This window comes from Heliangelus exortis, chromosome 1 (assembly GCF_036169615.1).
Source record: "Heliangelus exortis chromosome 1, bHelExo1.hap1, whole genome shotgun sequence".
Taxonomy (NCBI): domain Eukaryota; kingdom Metazoa; phylum Chordata; class Aves; order Apodiformes; family Trochilidae; genus Heliangelus; species Heliangelus exortis.
In genome coordinates this window covers 177,111,269-177,126,229 of record NC_092422.1, presented here as the reverse complement: position 1 = coordinate 177,126,229, position 14,961 = coordinate 177,111,269, and the positions used below count along the sequence as shown (strand labels likewise).

Sequence of the window (14,961 nt, the reverse complement as noted above, 5' to 3'; positions counted from 1 at the left end):
CTGCAAAATTTACACAGAATTTCAAGTATTAGCTCGGTCCTCAGAACATCACTTGGTTTTGCTTTGCTGAGCTTTCTGTTTAGCTGCTGGAGCTGCAGTGTAAATGAAGTTGGAAATTGATCTGACCAACACTACTGACAGCTCATCCATGGCTTATTTTCCTGGCTGGGGGTAAGGAGGATCTCTGCTTTAACATCAGGTTTTAACCTATGTGACTCTGTTCCCAATTTCTATGATAAGATCACTGAAATCACAGTTAATCACAGTTCCTCAGCCATCTTTCATGGAAGGTTTTGAGGAAAAAAAAAACCTGCTAACATGAATTACTACCTTCTAAGACCTGGCCAATTTCCCAGTGCCATTTTCCAGCAGTAAAAGATCATCTCGAGGCTTGGAGATGTTACAGGTTTGAAAGCCTCATCAAAGACTGTGAGAGTCCTGTGGCTTGCCTGCGGCAGACAAGGCAATATACATAAAGCCAAGCAGTAACATACAACAAGCACGGAAGCAAAGGTTTGGTACACGAGAGCATGCTTGGAATTCTTCCTCCCTCCAGCAACCACGTTTGTAGCAAGCAAGACAACTCTGGGCAAAGCAAAGTACAAAAATAAAAATTGTTATTAAGGAACGCAGTTCACAGTAATCTGAAATGGGAGGAGGGAAAAAGACCTGGTTAGTGTCAGGAGACTGACGAACCGGCCGCCCTCGGATAGCGGAGTTTGGAGCCCTCTCCTGCTACCGGCACCAGAAGCGGAGTGGAGCCGAGCCATGCACGGGCAGGCAGAACCCGGCGCGGCGGATGCAGTTGCGGGCGGCGCCCTCGAGGTGGAACCTTCTCACCGAGGCTGCGGCGGCCGCTCCCGGGAGGGCGGGCGGGGGGCGGGGGTGCGTCCGTCGGCGCTGCGCTCCCGCGGGCCAACCAAAGGCAGCGTGCGCGGGGCCCCGCGGAGCAGGGAGCGGAGCGCCTTGAAGCACTCCTGAGCAACTGGGGAATGGTCCTGGGGTGCGGAGAGCCTTTGAGGAGAGGAGCAAACACCCGGCCTGTTCCAACAAAGTAATCCCGACCCCTCGTCCCCGGAGGTGGCCCTGGCCCTGCGCTTACAGGAGCTCCCCGGTGCTTGGGGAAACACGAGAACTCCTCCGCCCGGCATCTCAACTGAGAGTAGAAAGCGGGAATGGGACAAAATACGCGGGGAAACCACCCCTTGTGTCATCGATCCGATGAGGGAGGACACTACTCCGCCGCCCGCGATAGGCGGGATGAGGATGACGCTCCCGCACCCCGGGGGAGGCCGCATTAAACAGCCCCGACTCCCTCCTTTCTCTCGCTCCTCCACTGCGACCTCCTCAGCCCTCAGGGGCTTCCTCTGCTCAGAAATCCCGTGGCATGCGTGTGCCCGGCACCGCGCCCGGGCGGAGCGGGGGTGCCGGGGGAGGGCGGTGCCGGCCGCGGCCTGCCCCACCCGCGGGTCCCGCGCCCCGGCGAGGCGAGGCGGGTGGGGATGGGATTCACGCGGAGCCGCTCCGTGCCGTGACGGGGAGCGCAGCCGCCTTCAGCACCAAGAACAGCTACAAGTGCGGTGCCAGCCCCGCCGTGCCCTGCCAGGCCCTGTCCGCCCCGCCCGCCCCGCCGGAGCCGCGGTAAGCGCGGACAGCACCGCCGGAGCCCCGAGGCACGAAGCCGCGGGAACCCTGTCGGGGACCGCTCCGCCGGGGAAGAGGCCGGGTCAGGGGGCGGGGGCTGGGAGGGCGTTTTCTTACTGGGCTGTGAACGGCGCGGTCGGGCCGGTGCGTGGGTCCGGCGCTGCAATTGAGCGGTGAGGCGGCAGAGGGTGGATATCGTCATGAGGGCTGAGCCACTAGTCCCAAAAAGTTGGGTGTGTTTTTTTGGGTGGTGTTTTGGTGGGGTTTTTTTTTCTTTTTTTTTTTTTTTTTTTTTTTTTTTTTTTTTGGCGAGAGGAGGAGGAATAAGGAAGGAGACAGTGGAGCAGGTTCGTCTTGGCTGATCTCGAGTGTTATGCAGCACTACTGAAATCGCTCTCCTGGATACCTGTCCCAGGCTGAGCTCCCGCATATTAAGCTGACGTTACTGGGGAAAGCTATTTGAGACGAGGGTTGTACAGAAATTACCTCATGCTATTCCCGATCGTCGCCGAGTATTAATTCCAGTGACCTCTACAGTAATATGGATATGCAACTCTTTTCGATCAAGGTATTTGCAATGTGTGTGTGTGTGTCTCCTTTAGTTCTAATTTTACGAGGAGAGGAGTGCACAAATAATGCAAGTTTTGCCTCGGTTAACATTTTTGGGCTGGGCAATCCTCTCCGCCTGCTTCGTGGCGCCTGGGGCTTTTTTTGTTTTTTTGGTTTCTTTTTTTTTTTCTTCTTTAATTATTTATCATTTCTATTGTCGATATCCTCCCCCAATCAGCTGTAACGAAAGAAATCCTGGGTATGGTGCCGTCACAGCAGCGAGCAAATAGGGAGGATATCGGTGCTGCTGAAGAGTGAGATCTCCCTATTGCCTCCTTAACTGCGTCCTCTCCCACCGCTCCGAGGAGGGGGGGGCACAGGGCTTCCCCCGCGCTCACCGCCGTCCCGTTCACGTTTCGTTGTCCGGGAGGGGAGGAGGGGGCACCCGGTGCCCTCGGGGACGGGGCTAGCCCTTCCCTACGCCGTCGATTTCCCGCTCAGCTCTGGGGCCGGGTGGGGCAAGCTGCAGCCTGCCCGTACAGCACCGCTTGCTGGGTGGGCTCCGCTCCCACCGCTCGGCGAGGGGAGACCCCGTGTCCCCAGAGTGGGAAGGGGGATCCCCGCCAGCTCTGGGACTTCCTTCCTAGGAATAGGGCGAGAGACTGTGCCGGCCCGCGACGAGGGGTTCGCTGTCCCCGGCGCGGAGCAGCATCCCGCATGTGTTGCGGGAATCCGAAGTGTTGGCAGGTGAATGTGTAACACGGTCAAGAAACCCCCAAACCAACGCACCTCAAGTCATAAAAATCGATCAGTGACCCAAAGTGCATGCAAATCCGGCGTTGGCATTTTGGAGTTTGCAAGCTTCTGACCTCCGGGACTGGGGATTCATTAAAAGAGACTTAGGTTTTCGTTGAGGGGGAAGAGAAGCGCATTAAAGCTGGCCAGTTGATACAAGAAGAGGAAGGGATCACCGGCGGCTGTAAATAGCAAGCGACGCTTGTTTTTGAACCTCCGCTAGTAGGAGGTGCGGTGCTCCCGGCCGGGGATCAGGGCTCGGAGGGGACTTGGCCGGAGCTTCGGCTCCAGCCGGGAGACACGTATGTCCCCTCCGCCCACCGCGCAGGGACCGCCCGGGCTGCAGGGCGGCAGGGGAAGGAGTTTAAACCCATCCTACGGCCACGGGCTGCAAGGAGCGAGGCCCCGGGGAGGACCGCGCCGAGCTGTGCCGGAATCCCTCACCGGCAGCCAACAGCTGAGGTACGGATCAGCCTGGGAAGAGATTTAAAAAAAAAATAAAAAATTAATAACTCGGTTAAGTGACGTGGAGAACAACAGGGGGCTCCCTTCAAGGGAGAAACGCCGCGGTGATGGGCGATGGTCGCGGAGTTGAGCGGGGACAGGCGGCTCGCCCAACCCCGGCGGCGCTCCGCGGGCCCCTCCGCCGGGCGGGGCCGGCCGCGACTGGCCCAGGTGCTTTGTCCCTTCCCCTGGCCGAGAAAGGTGCTGGGATACATTAGGAGGCGAAAGGCAGTAGGGAAAACACGGAGGAGCCGCGGGAGACCCGGTGCGTGGCCAGGTGTTTGCTCCTGGTGGTGCGCGCAGGAGCCGGGTGGGGAGGGAGGAGGCAGAAAGCGGGGTGCGGAGTGCTGGGTGGGATGCACGGGGTGCAGTGCGGCGAGCTGTGGGAGATGCGCGGGGTGCGGTGCGAAGTCTGGGTCGGATGCGCGGGGTGCGGCGCGGCGATCTGTGCAGGATGCGCGGCGTGCGGTGCGGAGTGCTGGGAGGCGTGCGCGGGGTGAGATTGGAGGGATGCGCAGGTGCGGTGAGCGGGATGCCGTTGGCAGGATACGGTACAAAGTGTGTGGGATGCTCCGGCTTGTGATGGGCGGGCTCGCCTTGACCTGGGCGCCCGGGGACAGCGTCCGCTCGCCGGGGCCTGTCCCGGACACAGGGGACTTGGGGCGGGCGTCTGGGTCTCTCGGGGCAGATCATTGGGCTACGCTACCAGCGCCTGCTCTGAACTCAGCCGTGCCGGATGGGGAGCGGGGATTATGGTGTGAAGAGGGTAAAACGAAAACAAAAACAACAGAGAAAGCTCTTCTAGGAGTCCTGGGAAAAATCTTCTTGATAATCAGTTGCCGGAGCAGAGGTGAAGCCAACTCCAGAGGTCTTAATATTGATAAGATTTATTCAGCTGGGATACCAGGCAAGGGCAGAGAAAATATTTGATATTTTAAAAATTGGAGACTCCTATTCTCACTGTGGCAGAAGGACTTGTGCTGGTTTTTAGCGGGGTAGCTTGTTTGGAAAATGGGTGTTTGCTGGGTAGAGAATGAAGGCGAGTGCTCTGGGGTATTGGAGAAGAGGCCGATGAGACTGCGTGGGGACATTTCTCTCATGGTGCACGAGGAGGAGATAGTTCCTGAAAAGGAGGTGCTGAGAGCCACTCGCCTGAAGTCCTGATTATTGTGTAAATGTTACCTCTGTAGCAGGGCTACAGCAAATGATTACAGAAGAGCTGGGGTAGATTAGACTCCTTACAACGGTAAAGATTTCTCTTGTAAGTTAGGAGTTGTGATGTCAAGGCTAAGGTTTTCCAAATTCCCTTCTGTTACCAGCAAACCCCATTAATCTTCTATATATGTCAGATTACTGTATGTAGGTGGCAACATTTTACCTGCTTTGTGTGGAAATTCAGCTGTTTGTTCATCGCTGAATGCTGTGCGGGAGAAAGAAACAACTTCTGTGAACACTAAAAGAACATTAGCAAGACAATTCTTGTTTGATATTTCAGAAGTAGCCTATCAATAGTAGAAAGTCAAAATAAGCACAGTTTTACAAACTGTATTTTCTCCCCTGAACTTCATAATGGAAGAGGCTGTTATTTTGTTTTCATTCAGTAAAACCAGATCAGTTTTGAACTCTGACAGTCTGACATTTTGTGAGAGCAGAAATGTGTTTTCACCCTAAAATTTCTTCTGTTCTGATTTACTTTCATTTTAGTGAAATTCAAATGTGCCTCAGCTGCAATGAAAAATTAATTTTTTGCCCTCAAATAAAATTTTAAGTGCCTTTTCTCAGATATTTTTTTCCCCACTAAGTTTTTTTTTTTTTTTGTCCCTTGGAAAGGGGTTCATTTAATTGGCAATGTCATTTTAAAAAATGTTCCATGTAACCACATTTTTCTGCTTGTGCTGTGGAGAGTCTTTGTTCCTGCGACCATCTGTAATTGCAAGACTTTTTAAAAACAGTATTTCCAGGTGAAGATATAACGTAAGGAGATTCTATATGATTTCAGCCATGACTTCAGTGTCAGCTGAAGATGGCTCTTTTTTTCTTACCAAAATGGAAATGCTGTCTATATTTATTAAAGTATTTATCCATCACTCTCAGTTCATTATTTAGACCTGTTCATTAACATAAAGAACTGTAAGGAGTCAATCTCTGACTGTAATGAGTCTGTGTCTGGAGCAGTGACTGGTGAAGGTACATGCTGATGCACTGACTCTGGTGGCATGGTACCAAAGTACCCATCCTTGAATACCCCATATCTCATACAGCTGAATGATTGCATGAAGTCATTTCAGAACCAGACCCTACATGCAGAGGTTTCCATGTACCCTGTCTTGCAGCACCCCACCTCCTTACATTTAAAAATGAATATGTATTGTAGCAGAAAAGGTGGGGGTTTGATCTGAAATACTGACATTAAAAATAGCAATATGTTCTGATAATGCCAGATGTGTTTAATGAATTAAACCCAAGAGAAGCATTTACTCCATGGTGAGTGGAAGAGAGGTTTTGTGGTGCACTTGCTCTTGGACTGCTGGGGAAATATGTGAATTTCTTCTCCATGTTTCTGGTGAACAACTACCGACAGAGGGTAATCTGGCAAATTAAGAATATATTTGCATTAATTCCAGCTTCTATGGTCAATTGTAAAAGGACAGCATTTTGCTTCAAATGAGATCTCTGCACACTAGGACAGTTCATTCAGGCTTTACAGCCCAGAGGCCCATGCTTTTTCACTAAAATTCATTGATAAAAATGGATTTCATTTAGAACAGATGCTTTCTGCTTAGCTGCACAGGCTTACAACATTCTGTAAAAGTTAACATTAATCAATATATGAAAAGCAGTGTGGCATGAATAAATTAAGCAGGGTAATAGAAGCTTTTATTTCGTAGGTATCATAAAAAAAGACTAAAGGGTCTTAAATTTTTAAAAAGTACATTAAAAAAATTTATTTCTGCTTTATAGACAAGCTTTGGATACTTACAGGAAAGAAACATACTTTTTCAGGAAAACATGCAACCTGAGGCTGAGCAATTAATGCTTATGTATACTATTATGTTGAAAAATGCTTATCAAATAATTTGATTTTCAGTCAGTTCCAGATGAGGTATTGGACTGAGACTATTTGGCTCACTATAGCTTCTCAATTGTTACTGAAATTTAGTTGCAATAGTTGAATTCATCACTATTTGTTTGTGCTAAGACTGACAGTTGTTTTAATTTCTGGGCATTCTTTGGCTGTAAGAACTTGACCTGAAGCTAAGCAAGAGAAAGAGCAGCCTTTTTTTCTTTCATGAATATTTTCACTTTTTCAGTGAAAATTTTTCAGGTGATTTCCTGTTCTATGTAGAGTGTTAAATGAGAGCAGTCATACCTTTCACTGCCTCAGAGACTTGCTCCCCACATGGGTTGTACTCAACTGCACAGGCTGAGGAGTTGGTTGTACATTGTGGAACCAGAAAGGAAATTGCCTGTGTGTCTATTTTAGGTGTAGCTACAACTTCTACTTTTTACTATTTTAGACCCTTAACTGTATTTTTCTAAGGCAATCAAAACAGCAGACAGTTATGGCTTGTTAATAATGAATACAAGCTTTTCTTTATAGTGAGTGCCATATAAGAAACAACCCATGGGGCTGGAGATACTCACACAGTGACATTACTCAAGTTCCTCCACTTGTGACTGCATCTGAGTTTGGTTCATTGGGCTAAAACCTGGTCAGATTTATAAACAAGGTGTCCAAAAGGAGCCAAAGGAGAACAAGTAAATTATCACATAAAAAAGCACAGACTTTGCTTCCTTTAGATTTAACCCTGAGACAAAGCCAAGTAAAACTAAATGTTAAGAGGCACTGAAAGTCTTCTGTGCTCCTGTTCCAAATTGCAGTGATTTTATTCACACCCATTAACCATGTTTGATTTTCAAGTTCTTACTCTGTTACCAATCACTGAGAGATACCTTTGCATTTAATAAAACACTTTCTATTGTGAATCTTTTTCTTAGAGCTTCAAATAACCACTATTTAAAAATTCTCCTTCAGTTTTTGTGAGCTTAGCATTATCATTTGGGGAAAAAACATTACAAAATAAATGTAAGAAGAGGTTGGTCAGTTCATAGCTTTATCAAACCCCATTTTGAGTTTTGTTACCACATATTATGTAAAAATATTCTACAAAATAATTAACACCATCTTTGAAAAACAGTATAGCTGTCTATAATTGTCTTCTAATTTTTTGTATTTTGTTAGGAACTAGTCAAGTCACTAGAGACAAAGTACCTATCTACAGATTTCTTGGATTTTCTGTATAAACAGTGAGGTAGGCACTTTTCAGTGTGATTGGTGTCATAAGAAATACAACTTTTTTAAAAAGAAAAAAATAAGTTTAATTGCTACCTAGGATGTCCACTCCATAGCCTGTAACAGGTGCCATGAGAGACTGGCTCAGATGCAGTTGCCCAGTGTGCCTATCTAGCATTAGGTCAAACTAATTCTCTCTCTCTTGTCCTCAGAGGTCTAAAATCTTACTCATGTGTATCTTTGTTAAATATTAAAATAAATAAATAAATAAATAAATAAATAAATAAATAAATACCATTCACTTGGGAACTAAAGAGGGGGCAATTTGGAGATAATTTTACAAGTGTTCATCAGGTGTTTTGATACGTAGTCTGAAATCTTGATCTTGCTAAAATCAGTGGGACTTCTTCAGATGTCAGTGGGGGCACAACATTGTTCGTATTTAATTTGGTGCAAATGCAAGCAGAGAATAGAGACCTTGTTAATTTTTGGATTTCAGCTCAAGTAAAATGTTGTAAAGGAAATACTGAATGTTCAGCTCATTACCTAACAGAATACATTGTGCTCTTTTTGTTAAAGAAATCAGCTACCTTTTCATAAATGTACTGTCTTGTGAGAAGTGATCTGGAAAGTGTTTTGGATACATAGTAAGTCCAGAAAAAAGTGAAATCCACTGCAGAAATACTCGGTTTAATACCCAAATTAACTGAATGATCTTGTACTGCAGCAGCTGCACAGCACACTTCAATTCAGAAGCCCTGATTACTCCATTGTCACAAATGGAACCTCTCTGTGAGTGAGAGTGTAAGTAGTTATTGCACTTCTGGAGGCTGAACAGAATGATGCAGCAAAACAGAAAATACAACGTGTTACGGATCAAATCAGTTTCTGGATGTCAAGCAATGTGAAGGGAAATATGAATTATGTTGGAATCTGAACACCAAGCTAAGTTCAGTTCTACTGATGTGTCTTTTGCTCTGCTGGTATCATCAGTTTGCCAGCTTGTAGCCAGTGCAGCCAGGTGTTCAAGTTCACAGAAGGCAAATAATTACTCCCTTACAGAATATCAAAACCAAAACCTAGGCAATGTATCTCGTATTCAAAAGTAAATACACTGTGTGACAGGTATAAAACTGCTGAACTAAATGGTATTTCTTACTGGTGTTTGTTTTTTTTTTCCTTCAGAAGTACCTCAGCTTCAGGGCAAAATTCAAGGACATAAGCTACTGACCTGCTCTTAGCATCAGGACCAGACATACTACCCTACACATTGCCATCAATTAAGAGCAATTGAAAACGAGCTCTTGGAAAAGCTGATCAGCATGTGACACCAGTGGACATCCTTTATAAAACACGTTTTATGTACTTCTGCTGAGATCCTTTTTCTTCCCACCGCATGGTTCTATATTACTTACTGGGCACTGATGGTAGCCTCCAGAAACTGCAGCTTCAAATGGTCAACCTCATCCTTTAGCAAGAAGAAAATCTGGATACTGGATAGCAACAAAGTCTTCAGAGAAAATGGTACACGAAAGAAAGCAATTAGTTTCCTGCCACTGTTTCTTCCTGTTAACAGCCAAATTGTACTGGATACTCACCCTGATGCAAAAAACTCATGGCCAGGAATATGCCCATTCCATCCGACTGGATGGGGACATCATCTTGGGAGGACTGTTCCCCGTCCACGCAAAAGGGGAGAGAGGGGTGCCTTGTGGGGAGCTCAAGAAGGAGAAAGGAATCCACAGACTGGAGGCAATGCTGTATGCAATTGATCAGATTAATAAAGATCCTGATCTTCTTGCCAATATCACCTTAGGTGTCCGGATCCTTGATACGTGTTCCAGGGACACTTATGCATTGGAGCAATCCTTAACATTTGTCCAAGCGTTGATAGAGAAAGATGGTTCAGATGTGAAGTGTGCTAATGGTGACCCACCTATTTTTGCTAAGCCAGACAAAATATCAGGTGTGATAGGCGCTGCAGCAAGTTCTGTGTCCATTATGGTTGCAAACATTTTAAGACTTTTTAAGGTAAGGAACATTTTCTATGCTTCTTTTAAATTTTAAGCACAATGATGTAAATGACATGTCCGTGTTGTGTTATCTTCAAAACAGAAAAGACTTATTTAGATTCAGAAACCTGAAAGGACAAATTTGTCCTTTCAAAATAAAGAAAAAAATAATAAAAAAAGGAACAATGATTGCACACCCGAATTCAAGATTTCAAACACCTCTTTTGAAGTACTGAGGAACTAGAGCACATTTTAATTCTTTAGGGATTTGTATCCTTATTTTTTCACTACTTAACATTTGCTCAGTTTTGAGCGTAGATGCTCATCAAGACTAGGTTGAGGTTGAAATCCAAGGTTTAAACACAAATCCATTTGTAGGAGGACCAGATAATTTTCCTAAGTAGGAAGATATGCCAGTAATAACCTAGTGGTCATGTCTAGCCAAATGAAGTGTATTGAAGTATCTTTGATTTCCTTGAAATCTTAACCTCCTCCATATTTTTCACAAGGTGATACTTTTTCCAGGCTTTGTTATCACTTTGTGAGAGATTACTTTTGGACAACAGCTGTACTGGCATTTTCTTCCATGTGCTTCATTAAGCTCTGACGTTATAAATAATGGTAAAGTAAACCTGTCTGCCACTTTTAAACTTGGTACCTTAGATATGAAGATGAACACACTCTAATCAATCAACTTAGCTGGAACAGAACAGGCAGCAGACATTTAATTTTTAATCCTGTGCAATGGCAAAAAGATGATGGTAAGTTTAGCACTTTTTTTCATGGAATGACTGTAACCTCTGTCTGAATATATTACTGTCCTACCACCTGTTGTTATTGAGACTCATTCCTTCCATTCAGAAATCTTGCCTTTTGTCCTACAACTTTACAACCACTGAAGACCACTGAAAGGCCATTTGTTTGACTTTGGTGAAGATCCTGGTAATGTTAAGTATTGCTGTTACATGTTCTGAAAAGTGTTGATCTTTTTTGGAGTTGTTGTAACTGAGAGATTGATTAGAAGTAAGGAAAGAATGGCGCTTTTTTATCTTTTTTTTTTTCTTTAAGGATTTCTCAAATTCACAGAGGGAGATTTTTGATCTTCCCTGTGGTTCTCCCATGAAGGGCAAAATGATGGATTTACAGTTCAGTGAAGGAGTGAAGTGTCTGGTTCTGGTCAGGAGTTCATTTCAATCTCAAAACTCATCCTTAGCTGCACTTACTGCACAGGTTTGAGAGTAGTGTACTTGTTCCAGCCTTATGTTTTCTTGGTGAAAATCAAGTACAAAAAACTGAGCTAAGACTTAAAAATGTTCTATATGGAGAGCACCTCTGGAGCCATGCCTGGTGGAGGGGGCAGGTCTTTCCTGAGGACAATCATGCATTCTGTGTGAGGCATCTATTTTTAATTTCACATCAAGTTGTGCTACCCTATTAAAGAATGCATAGTTCTGAAGTAATGATAGATGGAATGGTCACTTTAATCCCCATCATGATGCAGGGCCACATAGACTATTGCTTATGCCCAGTTTGGAGTGAAGGCAGCGCCGTAGATTGATTTAAGAAACTGAGCATTGTAAGACATGCATTAACTGTGAATTAAGAGCAGCAAGAAGGAAAGAGGCCTATGAATTTTCTAAGATAGTGGCAATTTGTCTTCTGAAACCATGACAGCTACCTCCTGATTTCCATTATGCAATAAGATTGCAAATAACGTTCTACTGCAGTCTTAATCAATAGAGGGTCATGTGATATCCACTCTGGGGAAAGATCTTATTTACCCATTTAATTGATGTAACACAGCTGCTGGCAAAAGGAGGAGACATCTCTTTTAGTTTTAATTATAGATCCTGCATAAATATTCTTAATAATGTAAAAAATGACAAATTATACCCTTTAATGTCTGATGTTGGACCTGCATCTGAAGTCTATTTTTACACCTTCCTCTGAGAAGTATATCTGTTATCTCTGCATGAGTAAAAGCTTCTGGATAAGGTCCTCATTTAGCATTGCTATAGAAACCATTCACAACAGTTACAGTCAAGAGGATTAGGAAATTAAGGGTCATTTGCCAGAAATATAGAAGTATAATCCAGTTTGGGTTGTACTCAGACCAAAGATATGGACTGAGATTCTCAGCAGATGCATCCCCAGAGCTCTGCATCTGAGTACCAGGACCTTGCTCTATGCTCACAAGGTCTCCTGGAATGAAATTGGGCTTACTGTATCTTGGCATATGTCAAGGCTGGGCACTCAGCTGGTGTTAAGAGTCTGTACTTCCACTGAAGGCAGTGATCACCAGCATGCAAATGCCTGGTTCTGTTGTATCCAGGATGAGTGTGATTCATCCATATTTCTGTCTAACAGTTTTATTCAGTAAGTAGAACCTGTAATTTGAAGTTCAGTATTGCTTGAAAATCTACTCTGAAGTTCCTAAATGTCAGGACTACATATTTTGAGAACACAGTCATCCAGTGAAATTTTAATCTGTAGAGAAATTGTGAGAAGTATGTTACATCACTCAATGTAAACACACAAAATAGCCCGAGAAAGTAGATACTCAGCAGCTGGTATTTTCATGCTGCTATTTTTCTTTCTCTTGCTTTTTTTTTTTTTTTTTTTTTCCCCTCCTTGATTTTACAATGTAAAAATATACAGGTCAATAGTCCTATCTGATGGTCTGGTGGATAACATGAATTGATTGATACTCATGAAATACTTTTATCTAAGTGTTTTCATGAGATGGGGGAGGGAGGGCACCTCAGAAAATGACCTTGATCCATATCTGCCTTTTTCTTGGTCAAATGGCTCACCTTGAATTCTTCTCTGCCCTTTCTCCTTTTATGAATTTCCAGGCACATCACTGCTTAGCAGGTGATTTTCTGCCCTTAGTAGGTCTTCAGCATTATGGTTCAAATTTGGACATAATAAACTACACCTGTTGATGGTTTGAGACCTTTCAGATGTGCTTACAAACAGGGAACACTTGTTCAAGGAATTAACTCTTTGAAAGTAGACCAGTTATTCCTTCATTACCATAAGGAGGCTGCTTTTTGCCTCGTGTTACTCTGATGTGTTATGCAAAAATATTGTGTGAAGCAGTTGAGTGTTAATCATTCAGAACTTGGAGGTGGTCTTGCTGCAGAGTGAAAGGAAGAGGAGGACCTTCAGAGGCAACCACAGAAGGACTGTGCTGGGTGACACAGTAACCCACTCAAACAGTTCTCCATGGATCTCAGGGCACATTGTTTCCAGTTGAAGCTGTTGGCTTATCATTTTATTGCTGTTTTTGCCAGAGAGCATCAGGAGTGTGCTGCGTCACGAGGGAAATTGAGACAGGAGGCACGGGGACAGTAAGGCAAGAAGGGCAGTGGTCTCACAAATGGGGACAGAACCTCACCTCACTGAATAGAACAAAACAGGTCTTCCCATGTAACCAGATTCAGCTAAAAGCCCAGACAAGTCCATAGTAATGAGGCAGGTTGATGGTCAACAAGGAAGTCAGGTCAGCAAGACAAGGTTTTGGTCAGCAAGGTGCATGGCCAGCAGCATAGCTCAAGCAGGAGCCCAGGGCAAGGGACAGAACTGACATTCAGCTGCTGAGCAAAGAAGATGGACAGAGGCCCTGGTGAGGCTGCTCAAGACTCTTCTACACAACTTAGCTTCTTCCTGGACAGAGTCAGGGTCATATATCTGCACGATATTGGAGGTGACCTTGAACAAATGGAGCCAAATCCAGTGCTGGAAAATGGATGGTGTTGCAGATGCTGTTGGTGTCAGGGCCCTGACAGTTTGTTAGTATTCTCCATGACAGCAATGTTTCCTTTCTTCTAGCACTGGGAGCTGGAATTCACATAGTTGTTTTTATCTGGAAATGCTAAATCTTGCAATTTGGTTTCTGTTTGGCTAGTAGGATCTGTCTGTAATAACTCAAAATACTACTCTTTAGCTTTGTCTCTCTGAAGTTCTGGCTTGTAGGTTGTACACCCTACTAGCTGTAGGGTGTTTAGGGAAGGCAGCTGGTATCTGCTAGCTTCGTGTGATACTCACAAGCATTTTGGCTGGTTTTGGTCCCCCAAAAATTGGCCTGAAGGAAGCAAAAGGCTATACTCAAACTCACTTAATGTATTATGTACCCTGTATTTAAAGTTTCTTCTTGTTTAGTGCCTGAAGAACTAATGTCAGTGGTTAAAATCTGCTGGGAAAAATAGGGAGGCATTTGTTTATGCTAGTGTCCTCCTATCTAAAAACCTCATGCTATTTCTGAACTCCTTGGTACACTCCATCTGTCACCTTCACAATCTTCTAGCCAATGTCACACTGGGAGCAGCCTAGGGATGATGGTTTGCATGTGAATTGAGATGGGTGGGCAGTATGCTTGGTGAATTGTGTTCTTGAGATTTTAGGTGCATATCTCTGGACACATGTATAAAGCCAAAATATTGCTTGACAGGTTTATTCCTTTTCCTTGCCTTGCCTTGCCTTTTGCCTTGCCTTTACTTATGTTTTCTCCTCTCTTCTCAAGGCTAAATGATTTCTTTCCTCTTGCTGGTCAAATTCTCTTCTTGCTTCATCACTGTAATCCACTTTAATAGCTGCTGTCTGGAGGGACTAACATTTACTTCATGTACATTTGCTTTATATATTTCATACACATTTACCCCTTCAAAAGCACAAGTACAAATGACATTATGGAGTTGGTCTTTCAACTTAATGTGCAGCCATCCAAAGTGCAAGGGGTAGTTTCTTTCAGTACATCTAGAAGTGAACGTGTTGGTTCTCTGAGCATTTTGTTTATTTGCTTTGGTTGTTTCCTAGACACATTTTAGGTTTTAGCATTTAACTTTGTCTGGCAGTCTTGCACAGATAGCAGAGCTGTACTTGAATGATGCTTTTTTAGGTTCAGTTCCAGGTCTTTTTATGTCTGACTTCCATTTGATGCTTTTGTTGCCTCGTGTTCCAGTCCTGCACAAAACTGCAGTCAGGCCTCCCAGAAATGAGGGCATTGCCACTGCACAGAGCTGAACCTCACTGATCTTCTGAAATACAGGGCTATGTATTTAATTGCCACTGTTAATGGAGTGCATCTTGTGATTGATGGGAATATGATGGAAATGAAATTTAGTAACATTTTACCACATAATTTCAGAGAGCCCATGCATG

General features: G+C 44.6%; 1 protein-coding gene across 1 annotated transcript in view; it reads left to right on the top strand.

Annotated features, from left to right (window-relative positions):
* The first annotated feature begins 1,908 nt into the window (after positions 1-1,908).
* Positions 1,909-14,961, top strand: part of GRM8 (glutamate metabotropic receptor 8) — a 327,956-nt gene continuing 314,903 nt past the window's right edge. The window contains exons 1-2 of the mRNA XM_071733781.1: positions 1,909-2,212; positions 8,972-9,817. Of these exons, the coding sequence (XP_071589882.1) occupies positions 9,308-9,817 (510 nt within the window). The 5' untranslated portion in view covers positions 1,909-2,212; positions 8,972-9,307. The remainder of the gene's footprint in view (positions 2,213-8,971; positions 9,818-14,961) is intronic.